Source organism: Euprymna scolopes, chromosome 2 (assembly GCF_053919585.1).
Source record: "Euprymna scolopes isolate OS-2025 chromosome 2, ASM5391958v1, whole genome shotgun sequence".
NCBI classification, from domain to species: Eukaryota; Metazoa; Mollusca; class Cephalopoda; order Sepiida; family Sepiolidae; genus Euprymna; species Euprymna scolopes.
This window is the reverse complement of record NC_136483.1, coordinates 108517372-108536301: the sequence shown is the minus strand read 5'-3', so window position 1 is coordinate 108536301 and position 18930 is coordinate 108517372. Positions and strand designations below refer to the sequence as shown.

The window sequence follows — 18930 nt, the reverse complement described above, 5'->3', positions numbered from 1 at the left end:
TTCCATCAGTGTTTATTTTTTTTTAGTAGCATTTGTTACGCTTTTATAATCAGTGAACGCCGGTGGCCGACGTCATGTTCTGACCAAAGCCAATCGAACATTAAGTTACGTCTGATTCAAATTGTGCAAAAGTATCCATTTGGGGGGGGGGGGGGGGGAAGTACTCATTTCATACTGCGCACACATGCCTCATAGATTCTTGGTTGACATTGGTAACACTCTGCTAGTTAAAAATCGCAGGTCTTTATGTATCCTTCTTTCTCTTCTCTCAAGTTCCTTATTTCCTCTCATGTGTTCTTTGCCCTTTCCCTGTACCTCAATTGTTTTACATTGATTAATCCAGAAAACATGGCCATACCATCAATATTTACTCTTCTTCACACATTTCCCTATAACCTTCCTCTGAGTTCACACAAATCATAGCTTGTTTTAAAAACTTACATCACACATCCACTGTATCATTCTTCTATTTCTTTCCATGGTTTTAACGCTCACTGACCAGATTTCACTTCTATACATCATTACACTGTGTACACATACCTGATAAACTCTTGGTTGACAGTGATATTGCTTGTCTGGTTAGTAATGGCAAAATTTCTCTAAACTTACTTCATTCACTCCTAACTCTTGCAATCAAATTAGCATTGATTCTCCCTCTTCCCCAGTGTTATCAACCTCACAAACTTCTAATAAAATTCTACTTAAGGAAAGTTGTTTGATCTTGATATAGGGCTTTATTTATATTTCATTGTCAAAGACACTGCATTTATATTATAGACTAACTGGGTCATTAATAGGGCTGTGACAACAGTATATTCTTTTTATTCTCGAGTATATATCCAACACAATTAATCAACCGAGAACCACATCACTATATAAAAGCATATAAGATATTAACGGATATATACTCAAAAGTCAAAACAATGAAAACAATATTCTGTTGTCACAGCCCTAGTCATAAAATACACTTAAATTTTAATTTTTTATTTTTATTTTTTTATTACATTTTCACCCCAAACAAGGCACATTGCCACTCAGGTGTAGGGGGCTACTATCAGGGTCAGCAACTGCTGGGGCACTATGTAGGGATTTGGGCAGCAAGATGTCGGTTCACGTTGCACTTGAACTTCTGCATGTCAGTACAGTTAGGGAAGCAGGATCCTGGAATGGAATTCCAGAGTCTAGCGGTTCTGGGGAAGAAACTACTGGAGTAGAAAGATCTTTTACATCTAGGGATCTCTACTGAGTGGGGGTGGGATTTAGCTGCCTGTCGGGTTTGTCGAGGGTGTCTACATCGTGGGGGTACAAGTGTCTGCAGTTCGTCAGAGCATTCACCATTAAAATACTTGTAGAACAAGCAGAGGGATGCAACGTTTCGTCGATGGGACAGAGGCTGAAGCTTAAATATATTTATGCAGATTTTAGATTTATTATTACAGAGCTAATTTTCTAGTCAATATTATATTGTACCTAACATATAATAGTGATTTCAAAAGTTAGAAAAAAGAAATAATTACTTGGGTGCTATCAGTTAGAATTGAAAGCCAAACATTTAGCACTTCATCCACATATCCTACTAATGTAGTTATCGAGAGATAGGTAAGAAAGATTTGATATTAAACGACTTGAAGAAATAAATTGGATTTTGGCATGCGCAGAAAGAAATATAAATATGTCGGCAAGTTGAAATGAACATGTTGGAAATATTCCAATTTGCATAAGTGAGCATTTTTTTTTTTTTTTGCACACTTAAAGAAGATCGGCATCGCTCTTTACAAAAAGAACTTCAACAAAGGGAACTAAGAAATATTGGAAGGCATTAATTGCTTAAACAAAAAAAAAAAAAAAAAAGGAAGAGTAACTACACTCTGCTACCTAATTAACTCACCTCTACTAACTTCCTTTCTGAAAAAAGGAAAACCCTCCAAAAACAACCGTTTTTTTTTTTTAAATACTAAGTATCACTTTTATTGTATCTTTCTTTTTTTTTTTTTTAAATATAGGTTTGAATGCAATAACTGACTTTGTTTGGTTTATTGACATTTATCCAAAAAGAGATTCTCAAGAAAAAAAAAGGTTTTGCCTTTACAAGTCAGAAATTAACCCTTCAAACAATTCCCAAGTTTGCATTTCAATTTGTTGATATATATCTGTATGCATTATTCATCCATCCAAACACTCGTTATAAATCATCCTTGGTGTATGATTACTATTTCCTGTTAATTTCAGTGTTTATGTGACCAGTAGTTTAAGAGTTTATTGGTTAAATATTTACACACAGACATATAAACAAATGTTTGCTAGGCTGATAGATCCACTCATAATACACACAGGGTGGAACAATAAAATTGTCATCCTAGAAAAGACAACATGATTCCATTTCCGTTTGATGAAAATCAGTTTTGTTTTTTTGTTGCAGACCATCTACTAGTTGACCAGTTGTGTACAAAACTCGAGTGATAGGAGCTTTCTATGTCTGAAAGTGACACAATGTTCAGTGAGGGAGATTGGAGATGCCCTGCTGTACAACTCATGTTCTCTAGTGGTCTACAGAACCCATGCCAGCACCCTCAAAATACATCGCTAGATTGCCATGAATAACAGGGACATTTCCAGGGTGATGAAAACAAAGTTTCCAGCCACGGTTATGGTCTTTGGTGTGGTTTCAAATGAAGGGCACATCATGCCACCTCACATTTTCGAAGTAGGTTTGAAAGTCAACACCAAAGTGTACCTGGATGTGCTGAAGAGTGTGGTGATTTCCTATTGTAATCAGGTGGCCGCTGGCAGGCCTTGGCAGCAGGACTCAGTGCCAGCGCACAAGTTCAAAGAGACCCAGTAGTGTGAAAGATTGCTGAAACAATCTTTCACATACTATGTATCACTAAGTGAAAGACTCTTATGGAATATTGAGATAACCTGCCCCACTACAGGCTTCGCTTCAGAAGGAGTTCTACGACTTTGTACCCTTCTCTCAATTGACCCCCCCCAACCTGAACCTGCTGGACTACTTTGTTTGATCATACATTGAGAGCATCACCAACATGACCTCCCACAACAAAGTCAGCCTCATTGCTGCCATCTGCAAGTATTCACTGAGGTCCTGCTGTCGCTTATGGAAAAGGCATGCTCCCAGTTCTTGACCTGTATCGAAGTGGTGATTGAGGCTAAAGGCAGCTACATTGAATAGATGTCAGCTCTACTACACAATCAAGTTTTCAATAAAAGTTTAGATTTTAAAACATTTTGTGGGTCCTGAATTGCCACTATATTAAAAAATAAAAATTAAGAAAAATATGTACCAAAAATCACATAAATTGAGAAAGTAGTAGTAGTTTTGATAAAAATCATTTTTAAGTGATTAATAATAATTTGTAAGCATTACAACAAAAATCTTGCAAGTTGGAATTATTTCCCTTTGTTTCTAGAGATTGTTTTCAAAATGGTGAGGTGAGATAGTTGCTTCTGTTAGCCATAAAATTTGATTTTCTTATTTAAAAATATAGTTATCTAATCAATTTACATGATATTTTGGAAGATGATATTTTTGTTTACTCACAGGTATGTAATCCTACAGATTTTTCTTTTTGTTTTTTAATATAAGGGGAATTCTGGATGAGAATTTATTTTGTTTATTTTTTGCTTTTGTTATTTGCAATAAATGATAACAAGGGAGTTGGTTGTGGGAAAACTGTGTACATTTAATTTACAAAGTCTTATCACCGGAGAAGTTTAAATAAAAGCTTCTCAGAAAGAAGCAGGAGCTCCTTTTTTTTTTGTTTTTTCTTTTACATGTTTATTGCCCGAGAGAACAACAGTTTCAAGGAGGGACACAATTCCGCTAGTCAAAAGAACGACAGGTTGCTGACTTTTTTGATCAGTTTTTCTTTCTCTCTTAAAAAAGAACCGCATTTCTTCATTTAGCAGATTCAATCTGGAAAGAAAATAAAACATTTATAAATAAAATAAAATATAACAAAATAGACAATTTTTATCTACCGTTCCTTTTTATTCGATTGTACCTAATTCTGACATTCCATACTGGTTTCAAAAGTTGTCAACCAAGGGTAGTAGTGGGGATAAGCTTCATCTCCCTAAAAAACACCCTCATGGTGTGTATCATAAATAGCCTATGACAAGCTAGTCCAGCTCCTGACCTTCTCGTGTGGCTTAGCTACTAACTAGGAGAAGGGGCAAAGGCGATCCACTGGCATCTTAAAACCAGTCATTTCGGTTAGGTGGGGCTCATCAACTTTGACTGGTAGCTCACTTAGGAGAGGACAGTTGATTCAAAACCTCTGCTGCCTTGCAAGATTACCCCATCAGGAAAAATGTTAAGGGAGTAAACCCCAACAGAATATCTGGAGATGGAGTCCCTAAGGCAGCCTGATTTTATATTGTCATTACCGGCAATTCCTACGGTACAGTTAGAGCCAAGCTGTATCGAATTTGTCTTTTTCTTGGACCCTCTGGCTTTGCAGAGAGAGTCAGGGTACTGCTGCACGGGCAACAGCTATCCTGCCATGTTACCCTGCCTAGGCTATATATCTCTACTATAGCCTCCCGAGATGGACAGTTGCCAACGACAACTACAGACCACTTCATCATGCAGCCAAGAAGACAGGTGGCCTCTTGACAAATGTTTGATTTTCAGAGATTTTTTTAAAGGAGCTATATATTAAACTATATTTGAAAATACATAGAATGGTGCATCATACTAAAGTATACAAAAATGTGTTGAAAGATAAATAAATTTATTTATGGAAACTGAAGAAAAGATGAAGATCAATAAGTTATATTATTCAGATTATTTTTCTCATGTTTTGGCCGATGTACGAGGTGCCTTCAATAAGTTTCCAGACTTTTTTTGCCCAGGCATTTTAAATTGTCGAAGACTCTTGAAAATTCAGTATATTATTGGTATACATCTTATGAGATGACTGACCAATTTTTATGATTTCAGGTTCAAATGAACAGCTACAGCAGAAATTGGAATACACTCTACTAAAGCCTGATTGTTACAGCTGGTGAATTTCAAAAATGCAATCTGGACACGAGGACACTTTAGAAGAACGATATGCAATAAAATTTTGTTTTAAATTTGGAAAAAATGCTACAGAAACGTATGGAATGCTTCAGACTGTTTTTGAACCATCTTGTATGAATCTTTATGATGTTTTTGAGTGGCATAAGAAATTCAAGAAAGGCAGGGAGTCTGTAGAGGATGGTGAGGTGTGAGAGAGGTAAGGAAGTCAGAAGACCAGAGTTGATTTGCCAAATAAAGAATTTTAGGGATAAGGATCATCATGAGGCAATAAGTGCACAGTTTGATGTCAGTGTGGGAACTGTACACACAATTATTTGCAAGGAACTGAAGATATGGAAGATTTGCGCACAACAGAATTTAATTATCTCTCCTGTCAACTTATCTCTTATTTTTTAGTAAGTGTAATAGTGATTTTGTTTAATTTTACAAATTTCTTTTTTAATGAATAATTATTTTTTACCATACCGTTTTTCATAATTTTTTGATATGCTACTATTTGAGACCTGATAATTATTTAGTTACCATTTGTTTCACTTAAAATTCAATGTTTTTTCATTATTATAATATAGAAGTGGCCAATGATCAAAGATGATATGGAAGCTATGTGCAAAACTCTGATCTATGTGATTGATTACTTGAACCACGGTTGGCTCACAATTACAGTGTTGAATCATCATGCTCGAGCAGTAGCTGAATGCGATGCTGTCAAGCAACATTAAGAGTAACTAAAGTTTTTGAACCAATACAAGTACAAATAATTATAGATGTAAAAATACTTGATTTTTCCTTTTTAAACTTTAATTAAAGACATAAATTAGTTTCTATTTATCACTTTAAAGGCTCAAAAATTACTTTCGATCAGCCCATTTGGTATGAAAGTGAGTGTATCAGTTAATGGATCAAGAGACCAGAGTTAACTCTTTGAAATCTAAGAACAAGTGAATGATATCTTTGAATCTTCCATTACTGGACAATATCATCCATTCAGGCTAAGATCAAAGTGTAGTAACTTTTTGTTAGAAAAGAAGAAATTTGTCTAGACTGAAGCAATTTTTATCCCATCCAGGATCACAAAAAAAGCACCATTAATTTCTCTTTTATCTCATGGCGGCTCAGTATTTCGAATCATATATAGAATATCCAACAGCACTAACTAGGGATTAATATGAGCCGTCAAAATTCAATACAATTGCTTGGCTATTTCCTTTTTACTGCTGTTACTGTGTGAACAATCTTGACTGTCCTTTACACATGAATTGCATCACATGCCATTAAAGGGCAATACATTCTGAATCAGAGTCAGAGAGTACTCCAGATTCTCGAGATATCTCTATAATTTGACACTTAACTCAACTTCATTAAGAGTGAGTCTCCTCCATCGACCACCATAGCCACTCCCCAAACAGAATCTTCTACAAAATCACTTTATAGAGTCTTTCTAAACTGTGAAAGGTCATAGAACGAGAAAACTTTCTTAATGCAACTCAGCACTTAACAAATTGCAATCCACCCCTTGGTCTATGATGGCCCTTGACTAAAGCATTGAAGATGAGGTTTGGAAAGACACTCTTGACTGCAGGGACTTCTGCAGACTCTGGGAAAATGTCTCTTAGCATATTAATGATGTGCCAAGTTAGGCATCCCCAAGTCCCATTTACACCTGGACAGTGAACCCATGGTTTTCTCCTCCTTCAAAAAGTGAAAACTGAAGGCACTGGGAGATTTCAAAGAAAAGAAAGTACACATTAAACCTAGCTCAAAAAACAAAGTTAGAATCATCTTTACAGGTTTATGAGTTATTAAGATGCATCAAAATTGGAAATAAATGTAAAAAATATCTTACCTGATTTTTCTTATTATGAATTTAAAAAGTTGTAATTTTATTATTATAATTTCTTTTTTTTTTTTTTTTTTAACTAAAATAAAGTTTATGAAATTTAATATAAAACTTTATATCTTAATGATTGGTCGGAAATTATTTCTAGTCAGATGGGTTTCGGTAGGCTTTTATTGCTCCCAACATTTTTTGTTTGTTTTGATTAAAACCAAGTTTCATTTAACAAAAGAAATTAGCATTAAAAACAGTAAGTTATAGAGTTTAATTGTTTATGTGAAACGTGATCAAAACAAGTCAACTAAAGGAGGAAAAATAAAACATGACCTATGTGTAAAATAAATCAAAAGGGGAGATAATTCCAACTTAGTTTGTTTTTAAATAAATGGCAATATCATACCTTTATCTATTTTTTGACAACATATGGGTTATTCTAAGTTCCTAACCCTGTCTCAGTAATCATCACTATTACTGACATTTTTAAGTTTTCTTTAAAATAATTTATGTCACGGGAATCTTGTTTGCCTATGGCAATATTAATTTTTTGCTCATATGCCCCTGTTCCAAATGTGTAGCTATGGGCAACCTCTACTGCACCAAAAAGTCAATTAAAAACAAGGAAAGTCACAAATATTTTCCAGGAAAAATGTTATAATTAAAATTTGCTGAAATAATTTTTTAAAAGAAAATCAAAAATTTAGTAAAAATGGAACTTTTTACTGAAAACCATAAAAAAAAAAAACCTGATTTTTTTTTTTTTTTTAAATTTTAATTATTTTCAGCATGCAATCACTTATATCAGTTTGAAATTGTTTAAATGAAACTTAAAATGTTGTTTATCATCGTTTGGTTTAAGAGAAACAGTTCGCTGATGGCTGCCCATGACCACGAATTCAGAATAGGAGGTGCAAGCGAGAAAATTGAATATTGCTAAAAATTAATCAGAGCATTTGAATTAGTTGTACATGTTAATTCTGAATAAAGTAGTCATTTTCTTCAGCCACAGGAAGGTCAAATGGCTAAAGAAAATAGCGACTTCACTCAGTACACATATTTACAACTTCAAATGCTGCGTCTTATTCATTTTTTTTTTAACATACATACGCCATAAATTAATAGATAAATAAAATAAATCTAATTGCCAACTTTACTAAAACATGTTATGCCAACCAAGGTTTGCCATTAACATCATTCTGGCAATCTAACGGTTGACTTGTACCACCGGACAGCACTTCTGAATTTTAGGTTTTAATGATAATGTTTGATGCAAGTTCTGAATTCAATCTAATTAAAAAAACAAAAATACAGAAAAATCTTTATGATGTATGTACCCGTGATGGAATGAAGATGTCATATTAAAAAAAAAAAAAAATCGCATAAATTTATCAAGTTGTTTTTTAACTTAAAACAAAAAAGAAACAACAGATTTTATGAAAAGTGAAATGTGTTTTGATCTGCTGTGTTTAATGAAGAGAAACAACTCAATTCGAATTACTGAGAACAAAATCAGCCAAGTAATTGCTACAATTTACTATTAAAATTGCTCAAAATAGTAATAAAAAAGGGGGTGTTTTACCATCCACAGAGATTCGATAATAAAAAAAAAAAAATCAAATATATAACAAATAAATGTGACCAAAGACAAGATAAGTTACTCTTCTACTTAAGTGGATACGTTTTTACTTAATGTAAAAAAGGTTATTCAGCTCGAAAAACAACTAATGTCAAGCCGTACATGAGCACAAGGAAAAATGGTTGCAATGTATTTGTTACGTGGCCATTTTTTTCTTGTGCTTGTGTAACAGTTGACAGTTGTTTTTCAAACCAAATAAAATTTTACATTAAGTAAAAACACTAAAAACCTAGGTAGAAAAGTAACTTATTTTGTCTTTGGTAACATTTATTTGTTATATATTTGATTTTCTGATCACTTTTTCAAATCTTTGGATTGCAAAACAAATCTAAAAAATGATTTTCTATATAAAAGAAAACTAGTTAATCAATGTGATGTTTTGGAATATAACATTTTCGTTCTGTGAAGGGTACGTACATCATAAAGCGTTTTCTGTATTTTGTTTTTAATTAGATTCAACTGAACCTGCAACCAATTTTTTCGTATTAATTTAAATACGAACTATCATTCCTCAGCTCAAAAATTACGTGACAATAATTTTGTTTTTCAATTTTTAAGACAGAGTCAATGAAAGATGCTAATTGATTTTGTTTGTAGATGGTCTCTAATTTTAGTCTTAAAAAGATAGTTTGGCAATGTGGAATCTTAAGTAATTGTTCTAAGGAGGTAACCTTATTTTATATATATATATATATATATATATATATATATATATATAATATATACTATTGTAAGAAAAAAAAAAGATTTTTTCAAATACGTTAGTAAAATAGTTATCTCTTTTATCAGTTAAGATGCTGCATTGCCGATAGTTAAAAATAAAAAAGGCTTACCTAACACTAACCCTATGTAAGAGTGGTCTACACGCAGATTTACAATTATTTGTTGGGTACTTATGCACTTATTTACCGTGCTGAAATAATAACGTTTAGAAAGCCATTCTTAACATGGGGAGGGGGGTTTGTAACTATTCTTTACTTTCATTCAATAATTCAATTAAAAAAAAGAGGATGCTTATTCAGATTGGCACTTATTGCAGCCGTTAAAATTAAAGAAAATACAGACATGTTTGTATAATGTACATTCGTATCAGTCACGGGACGAAGATGAAAAATTCGACACATTTGCCGTTTAGTTGTACAAATAGCCTTGAAGCCTATTATCACAAAAAGGGACACGTTGGGTCAACACCGGTATATAGCGATTAATGTGAAACCACGTTCTTTAACAAAGAAATAATGAAAGATTAAGTTTTAAAATGATTAAATGTGTTTTATTTTAAAATTTAAAATTTTTTATTTTATAATTTAAAATATTGAACAATACAAATAATACGTCCATTAACAAATAAACAAAAAAAGAAATAATCTTGCATTCTTTCTTTTTTATTTGTTAAACAACGTGATTAATTTAAATTAAATTTTAATCATATGATTACATTTTCAATAATCACGTAAATATAAACAAACTTTTGTTTCGCTATATACCGGTGCTGACTGCTGACCTAACGTGTCCCTTTTTGTGATAATAGGCTCCGAGGCTATTTATACAACTGAACGGTAAATATTCCAAAAATTACGTAATTTGATCAAATAGTTTTATTTATTTATTTATTATTCAAGAAAATAACAAATTTTACTGTTTCAATGTAGGTGGAAAAACAAAAACAAAAAAAACGCGTCCATATTACAATCAACGAATAGATGGACAAGGGAAGACAACTCTAATGCACTCGGAAACTGTCAAAATCCCTGATTAACCACCCCCATTATGTTTTCTAGAAAAACATGGCCTCGTCTGTCACTTATTGATTACAAAAAACAAAACACACACACACACACACAAAAAGGCACATTTGTTTTTCGTAAATAAAAATAAAAACTACTTGATCGATCTTTGTGATTTTTGGAATATACAATCTTCATATAAAAGTTTTTCCTCATTTCTTAGCACTATAAGTGCTGACTGCTGCTAATCTGAATAAGCAACAACAGGGTACTTGTGCATGTTACTACGTTGAAATAATGTTATTTAGAATGCCATTCTTAACGCCGGGAGTAAAGGGTGTTTTGTAACTATTCTGTACTTTCACCTAACAATTTAATAAACAAAAATATCGTAAAAATTGAATTTAGCTTGAAAATAGGTGCTTATTCAGATGGAGTCGACAGATCGATTTTTTAAAACTATATCGTTTTAAGCAAAAACAAAATTACATACTTAATTGTCATGTCGAAAATAGTAATATCCAAAAAGTACGAAGATTCATCAAGTAGAATTGCTATTGTTTTTAGTAAAAAGAAAAAGTCTATCATTATGGGTTGAAAGTCATTAATGTATCTAAAAAGAAGTATGTGCCTTGTATTCGCCATCTTCAAGGTGTTAATATATGGGGAAAATACAATTTCCCAATTTTCCGTAAAAAATTCTTTTAACTATAAATAACTTTCTACTTGATGGATTGGATTTTTGTAATTTTTGGATATATTACTATTTTAAACATGACCATTAAGTACATAATATTGTTTTTGCTTAAAACGACATATTTGAAAAAGAATCGACCCGTCGACTGTTTTAACAAGCACCGAAAATACTATTAAAATAAAATAGTGCGGTGACAGAGGCAGTAGGCACTAGCACCCAAAAAATATAGTAAAACTTGAAATTATTATTACAAAAATAACGCGGTACAATAGGTGCAGGAAAAAAAAACGTTTGTTTGCTAAATACATTGCACGAATGCGAAATAAGTTCTTTGGGAGCTGAATCTCATCATTTCACTGTAAATAATAAACGACCATACATTAGGATACAACCTATTTTTCTTTGTTTTTCTTGTCGTTAGGTGAGGTAGATATAGTCCTACTGCTCAACGTTTGAAATGACATTACAGCCAGAAATAAAAAGACAAAAACTGCACTGCTGATCCCACGAAACTTCCGGGTCCTCTCATCCTCGTGGTGTTTTTGCATGAAAAACTCGGCTTCTTTTTTTGTAAACTGTCGGTTCTCCATCGTGGTCGAATAGTACTCTTGAAAGTCGGTCTGGAATTTATAAGCCGGTCGACCAGCGGCCGATTTGAAATCATGACCAGGCCCTGAACCCTCGGTTCGATGTCCGAAATCCGCCGTGCTCGTAGGGTTTCTATGATGACGATGACGGTGTCGATCCTCTCTATCATGGGCCTCCTTTCCAGGGGAGACACCGAACCGGGGGTGCGTCATCGTGCCACGGTCGTACATTCGCCGTTTCGTCTGGTTTCCGAGTATTTCGTAGGCAGATAAGATCTCTGCGAACTTCGCCACGGCCTCCTCGGACTGGTTCACATCCGGATGATACGTTTTCGACAGGTTGTAGAAAGCGCTCTTGATCTCGGACGAGTTAGCTTTAGGGGACACTTTGAGGACATCATACAAATTCGGGAGCTTCCGAGACGATGGTTTTGTATGGCGAGTTGAATATCTCCTGGTCATAGTAAAAGCATTACTGAATTTAAAATCCATATTCTGTATGCCCCCAAAACATTGGAAAGAAACCCCGTTTTTCAGTAAATTTGGTGGCCGTCGTATAAGATCCATTATGAGAAGGGACCCTGTATGACTCCTAGTAGCATTTGTCGATAAAAGTTGTTTTTTCATAAATTTAGCTCCTAAGTGTCTATATACATTATTGAAAAGGGCATTACAGGCCCTTAAATAAATTATACTATTCATTTCATCGTTGAGTGTTTTCCTTAATGTTAGAATGTAAAACTTCGTTAAACTTCCAACGTTATAAAATGCATGACGGATGACCTTACGGGAGATAAGGGAGATAACTCGTTCATTTGAATGTCCTTTAGCTTTACGGAGCTTTTGTTATGTAAGGTTCATTTCACGAGAATTCTAACTAAATATAAAGAATGAGTTATAAAAATTAAATTCATAATTTATCATATCTTGTAAACAAATCAAATATGTTGAAATAATAAATACGAAAATTAATATTAGAATAATAAAACATAGCTCTACCAGTTTAATAATCAATATGGCGTCCGCCGGCAGACCCGAACGTCAAGCACCTCCTGAAATTGTAAGTTTATATTTTGTAGCTGCTTTTAATTCAAATTATAAATAATTTTAAATGTATAAATCATTACTTCTGATAGTTAAATGCCAATTTTGCATAAATATGTTTTGTGTTTTTGATGTCGAGCAACTAAAAACACGTTTTGCGTTACAATAACAATTAACAAAACACGTGTTGGTTTTTATTAACCAAAAAAAAAAAAAAGGGGGGGGGGGTCGTGATTTTTTTTAGGAATAGGTATCCAGACATTTGCAGTCGTGGCGTAAGCAGTTCCACCTATGAATGGAGAAAGCCGAATCCAGTTCCAAGGCAATGCGAACCGAACTAAATCGACTTTGCCAACTAAAACTTAGTTTAGGATTAGGATCAAAATTATAAGGTACTTGCGCAGTTTACGAACTGTACTAAAATAATCACGTTATAATTTAGAAACCCATTCTTAACACCGGGAGGAGGGAGCTTTGTTTACTATTCTGTACTTTAACCTAACAATTTAATAAACAAAAAAATACTGGAAAACTGGAATTTAACTTGAAAATCTGGGTTTGTATTACTGTACACATAGATACGAAAAAGTTGTCAATAAACAAATATATAACAAATAAATGTTATCAAATGCAAGATAAGTTACTTTTCTACCAAACTGGATATATTTTTCGTGTTTTTATTCAATGTAACATGTTTATTCAGCTCGAAAACCATACAGTGTTTACCGATGTATTGGAACATTCAAGATGGCGCCTGATTCTCTCTTTAACACTGTAAGTTTGGGAAAAAGTGTTATAAATACAAAACCGGATAAAATACTGTTAAAAACTCGCTCAATATATGTTACCGTGACATAGGTTGACATATATTCGGCGGGTTTTTAATAGTATTTTGTATAGTTTTTTATTTATAACACCTTTTCCCAAACTTACGGTGTTAAAGAGGGTGTGAGACGCCATCTTGGATTTTCCAATACATCGGTAAACACTGTATGTTTTTCGAGCTGAATAAATATGTTACATTGAATAAAAACACAAAAAAATATATCCAGTTTGGCAGAAAAGTAAGTTATCTTGCCTTTGATAACATTTATTTTTTATATATTTGTTTTTTGACAACTTTTTCGAATCTATGTGTACTGTACTGTACAGTAATACAAACCCGAAAATCTTATGTAAAAATAGCCCGGTCTGTAAACTGCAGAATTACCCATTTATACACACACACACACACACACATATTGCTCGGTCGTAAAATATTTTGATTAATGCAGATTTCGTATTTATTATTATATTGGACCCAATATACAATAATGAGGCTGACGTAGTACACGAGTGAGGCTAAATACGCATTGGCTCCGATGTTATAGGCATGGCATCACGTTAGGGAGTGCTTATTATTTTGCGTGTATGGCTTCGTTTGTTTTTGTTTATGTTGGCTTGAACTTTGTGTTGTTCGGATTTTTTTTTTTTTTTTTTTTTTTTTTTTTTTGCCGGAGATTATACTTATAGGTAATTATCAACAGGGAAATTAGTGCAAGTCCAGATATACAAAAATAAACAAAAAACTTTATCGTGTAGCTACCTTCACCGAATGTCGTCGGTGTTTTTTCTCATATCGAAAAACAGTGAAGGAAAGAAATTTTGCGTGTGTGGCCTTGGTTTTTTTTTTTTCTTTCTTTTTTGCACTTATTGATATGCGCTTTTTTTTTTTTTTTAATAGTTTATTAAATCCGGCTGAAAAAAAAAAAAAAAAAGATCGCAAAGTTCAAGCCAAATTGAAATTTTTCCGTGCTGAAATAATGGCGTTATTATTTAGAAAGCCACTCTTCACATGGAGGCGGGAGGATGTTGTGATGTTTTTCGATATGAGGACATTGTTGTTTATCGCCGCAAGTGCTAATCTGGACTTTTACCAATTTTTCTGTTAATTACCGATAACTATAATCTCCGGCCAAAAAAAGATCCATGCAAAAAAAAAAAAAGAAAAAAGCATAATAATAATCTGAACTGCGAAAAAAAAAAAAAATCATAACAAAATAATCCAAACAGCACAAAGTTCAAGAAACAAAAACAAACGAGGTCACACACGCAAAATAAGTGCTCTCTCAAAGGTGATGCGTACATCGGAGCCGATGTGTATTTCGCTAGAGGGCCTTCACTCGTGTACGTCCACCACCACCAGTAATGATTTAAAAAGTTAAAAAAAAAAAATGACTCATGCGCCACCACCGAGAATCGAAACCAAAACGTTTAACTTACGATTTACTTTTTTCTTTGACGTTAATGCCTGTGCTATGAAGACATGTTTGCTGCAAGGCTAAAAATTAAAGTATGAAGCAATAGCTATTACGTTACGCATGCATATTCATAATGCCGTTGATCGACCATCAGTCACCTGGCAAATTCCATTTTTTTAATTTTTACACTTGCACCAATTTTTTTTTTTTTTTTTTTTTACCTGGCTAAAATCCAAATATAAATTTTCGCATGAGTTCGAATATCCTGTATATTAAGTTTTATGTCTGTAGACTAAAAATTTACAGGAATTTGGTAGGCAAAATTTTTTTAAACAAATATATATATATACATATATATATATATAGAAAGAACGGTCAATGTTCACCGTTATGCCAACTGAAGACGCCTCAACATTTTTCGAGACAGGTTTTCAGCTATGCTGAACACGAATATCGCAGAGAAAATTAGCTTGGACAAATAGTTTTTGAGATATAAATACCTGTATTATGCATCATAATTTCTAGTAGTTTGAATTGGCCACCATGTTTGTTTCAATGAAATCGGATAATGAGCATGCGCAGATGATGTGTGTAGTTAAGTCTATGAGATGCAAACGTTTATTCAACGTCATTTCTTTCGGAATATCCCCCCCCCCCCTCCCCATATTAAGAATGGCTTTCGGATTAAACACTACCCCATGTTAAGAATGGCTTTCAGAATAAATATCCCCCACTTCCCCATGTTAAGAACGGCTTTTGGAATTGCGTTGAGTTAACTACACAGATCGTTTGTTCATTGCAGCTTACGTGTGCATGCTCAATATACCATTTCATTGAAACAACAAAGATGGCGGCCAAATAAAACTACTAGAAATTATGTAATAAAATACAGGCATTTATATCTCAAAAACTATTTGTCTGCGCTAATTTCCCCTGCGATATTTGTTTTCAGCATACCCGAAAACCTATAAAAGTCAACATTTTTTAAGAAAATGTTGAGGCGTCTTTCAGTTTGCGTAAAGGTGAACATTGACCGAAAGAACTTTCTGTTTACTATAACCCTTTTACGCAAATGTTAAGCAAGTATAAATCATGTAGAATATCTGCATGAATATAATTACACATAATAGTTAACTAAAGATGATCAACCCATAAGAAAACCGAAAAAACTAATAGGGAATTAATTAAAATGAATGTTTAAAAGAATATGCAATCTCAAGAATTATAATACAGCTGTCTGCAAGTTACGTCAAACCATGATATAACGGGATAGCAAATCAGCAAAAACTTTTACAACAACTAATGTTAAACCGTTCTAGAAATGTTTATCCAAAAGAAGCAAAAGCTGCAGATAAGAAAAGGAAGCACAATGAATGTTCAGGGATAGGCATTCCAGGAACAAGTAATAGTAACTATGAGCCTCCAGCAAAACACCAAAGTACTATAGAATCAATATTGGCCAAGAAGAAAATTTGGGATGTTAATAACCACAGGTCACAAGAGATTCATTATCTGATAGGAGAAATAATTGCTGTTGATATTCAACCATATTCTGTAACATCTGATATTGGATTTAATAAGCTTATTGCAAAATCTTGTCCAAATTACAGTATTCCTTCAAAAAAGTACTCCTCTGAAAAAATAATTCCCGATATATTTACAAAAGTAAAACAAAAATTCAATCATCTATTGTTGAAATTAGCAGCATTTTTTTTTTTTTTTTTTTTTACTACAAACATTTGGACAGCTGCTATAAATAATGCTCCCTTTCTGAGTTTGACAGGTCATTGGCTTTCAAATGACTTTGAACAGTGCAGAGCTGTGCTTAGAGTTGTTTCATTTCCTGGTGTGCACAGGTGCAAGAATAAGTGAAGAATTACACAATCTTCAACAAAGTTTTCTAAGTCTTGCAGAATTCAGGAATAAATATGGTTGCTGGTGTCAGGGAATGTGGTTTAGCATCACTATCATGCTTCATACATACATTGCAACTCTCAATAAATTTTTGCATTATTTTGAACTCTCAATAAATAAATACATTATTTTTGCAACAGGCTGTCAAGACAATCATTACAACTAACAGAAATATAGTCACACACTTTTATCACTCTTTAACAATTAGCAAATTAACTGAAATACAGGATCAGTTTAATTTTACAAAACAAACTCATTCAAGATGTGACCACACAGTGGAATTCAACATATATGCTAAAAAGAAATTTAGAACAACCGAAAAGCTCTTGTAATGTATGCTGTTGATAATAAGATTCCTACCTTAACAACTTACCAATGAAGACTTGTTAAAAAAATTGTCCAGTTCCAGAGTCCATTTGAAAGAAATCACCAAAGAAGTAAGTCACAGAACTTCAGCCACATCGATGATAATACCTACAATTTTAGCTTTGAGGTTATTTTTTTCAAAAGCTATTCAATCTAATTCTGATATTTCTAACTCTAGTGGAATCCTTACCACTGTTGAACAATTCAATAAATCAATGGAAACAAGATTTCCATTTTATCTAAATGATAAAAACGTGTGTGTCTACTTTCCTAGATTCAAATTTAAATTTCAAAAGAATGACATGGAAAACACTAAGAATTGGATTCTACATCTACTTTCTACTGACGATAATGGCGCAGAATCAGCAGGATAGACTTCTTCAAGCTCTTTTGAAAGTCAAGAAGATCAAAATGAAAGTAAAACTGTATCATTCAAGCTTGTTTGAATTAGCTTCAACAAGGCTCTATAGACAAATTTATCTGTAGTTGACCTTTGACAACTAAATATTTTTGTTTACTAGCCAAATAGAAAAGTTACTAGCCAAACATACATGATTTTTAGAATATGACATCTTCGTTCTGTGATGAGTATGTACATCATAAAGATTTTTCTGTATTTTTTTAATAAGTGTAATTCTAAATATACAACAAATTTTATATTGATACTTGAAGGTATACACATTCTGATTTCTTCAGATGTTTTTTTTTTTTAAACAGCCTTCGTTAAAAAAAAAGGATATTGTTCTATTAAACTTTTATTTTTTAAATAATTTAACTTTGAAAAAAAGTTGAAAAGATATTTTTCACTCAGTTGGGAGCTTTGGAAGATTATCAGTGAAAGAAATGCAATCGCCAAAAGATAAGCGTTTTGTTATTTCTAGTCGCCATTTTAAAAAAATCACTCGCAAATGTGACTGTTTCACTCACAACGTAGAGCTCTGTTCAAATACGCCTAGAGTAACAAATTCAAATTTAGAGCAGGTGGAAGCTAAGTTCAACCTGGAAACTGTAACTACAACGGAAATGTGAGAATCGCAATCTAAATTCAAAAAGAATAAATTTCTTATGCTTAAGTGCACAAAAGAACTTGATCATTATGTAGCTTTACCACTACTTGCAAGAGATAATGTTCCATTTTAGTGGTGGAAGTAGACACAGGAGACCTTATCACTGCTGAGTAAACTGGCTTCAAAATATTTAAGTGCACCACCTTCATCTTGAAGAGTGAGGGACTCATAATGTGTATGAACCTACAAGAAACAGGCTGTGTCCTGAGAATAGAAAAACTCTAACGTTTCTACATTATAACTCAAAAGTATTCAACTTAAAATACTGAAGAGACTATGAGAGCAGAGAAGGCAGGTAGCAGCAGGTGCAGAACTTCAACTTATAGTTATTCACTTAAAAAATTACAATTTCCTTTGTAGTTGGTTTGTAATTTCCTTTTTTCTTATCTAATTGTTTAATTATATTCATTTAAGAATTGGAAATTGTACTTTGTATTTTGTAATTATATTTAATAAAGGCAAAAAGCCATAATAGTGGCCAGACACTTAAAAAATGTTAAGTTAAATTAGCAGTTACTATGTTAAAGCTATCTGATGAGTCACTTGGCAGTGATAAAATGGTTTAAATTTTAATAGGAAAGAGAAAAGTAATTAATCGACCGATTAAGTGGCAAAGTGGCCAATTAGGCTGATTACCAATTAATCAGTACACCCCTGGTATACACACTACCCTGCTGAGGGTGAAGAATCATGAACATGTGTAAATTACAGTGTAATAACTTTGAAACCAACTGACAAAAACATAACCAGTAAAAATGTAACAAAAGATACTTT

General features: G+C 33.1%; 2 protein-coding genes and 1 long non-coding RNA gene across 4 annotated transcripts in view; 1 reads left to right on the top strand and 2 right to left on the bottom strand.

Moving 5' to 3' along the window:
* Positions 1 to 3680: 3680 nt before the first annotated feature.
* On the bottom strand, positions 3681 to 7356 carry LOC145294133 (uncharacterized). Its single transcript, XR_013869825.1, has 2 exons — positions 6891 to 7356; positions 3681 to 3934 (listed from the first exon to the last, which is right to left on the bottom strand). It is a non-coding gene; the product is annotated as an uncharacterized LOC145294133 (long non-coding RNA).
* A 2660-nt stretch (positions 7357 to 10016) lies between these two features.
* The window catches only part of LOC145294111 (18S rRNA (guanine-N(7))-methyltransferase-like), a 52158-nt gene continuing 43244 nt past the window's right edge, over positions 10017 to 18930 (top strand). The window contains exon 1 of one of the 2 annotated variants that reach the window (XM_080141211.1): positions 10017 to 10073. Coding sequence is in view for 1 of the 2 variants with exons in the window: in XM_080141201.1 (XP_079997327.1) it covers positions 12541 to 12585 (45 nt within the window). In the remaining variant the exon portion in view is untranslated. Of the gene's footprint in view, positions 10074 to 12468; positions 12586 to 18930 lie in introns of those variants that run through there. The other variant, XM_080141201.1, reaches the window with a different exon arrangement.
* On the bottom strand, positions 11212 to 12341 carry LOC145294108 (uncharacterized). Its single transcript, XM_080141186.1, has one exon. It carries the CDS (start codon positions 12225 to 12227, stop codon positions 11331 to 11333), a length of 897 nt encoding a protein of 298 aa, XP_079997312.1. The 5' UTR covers positions 12228 to 12341; the 3' UTR covers positions 11212 to 11330.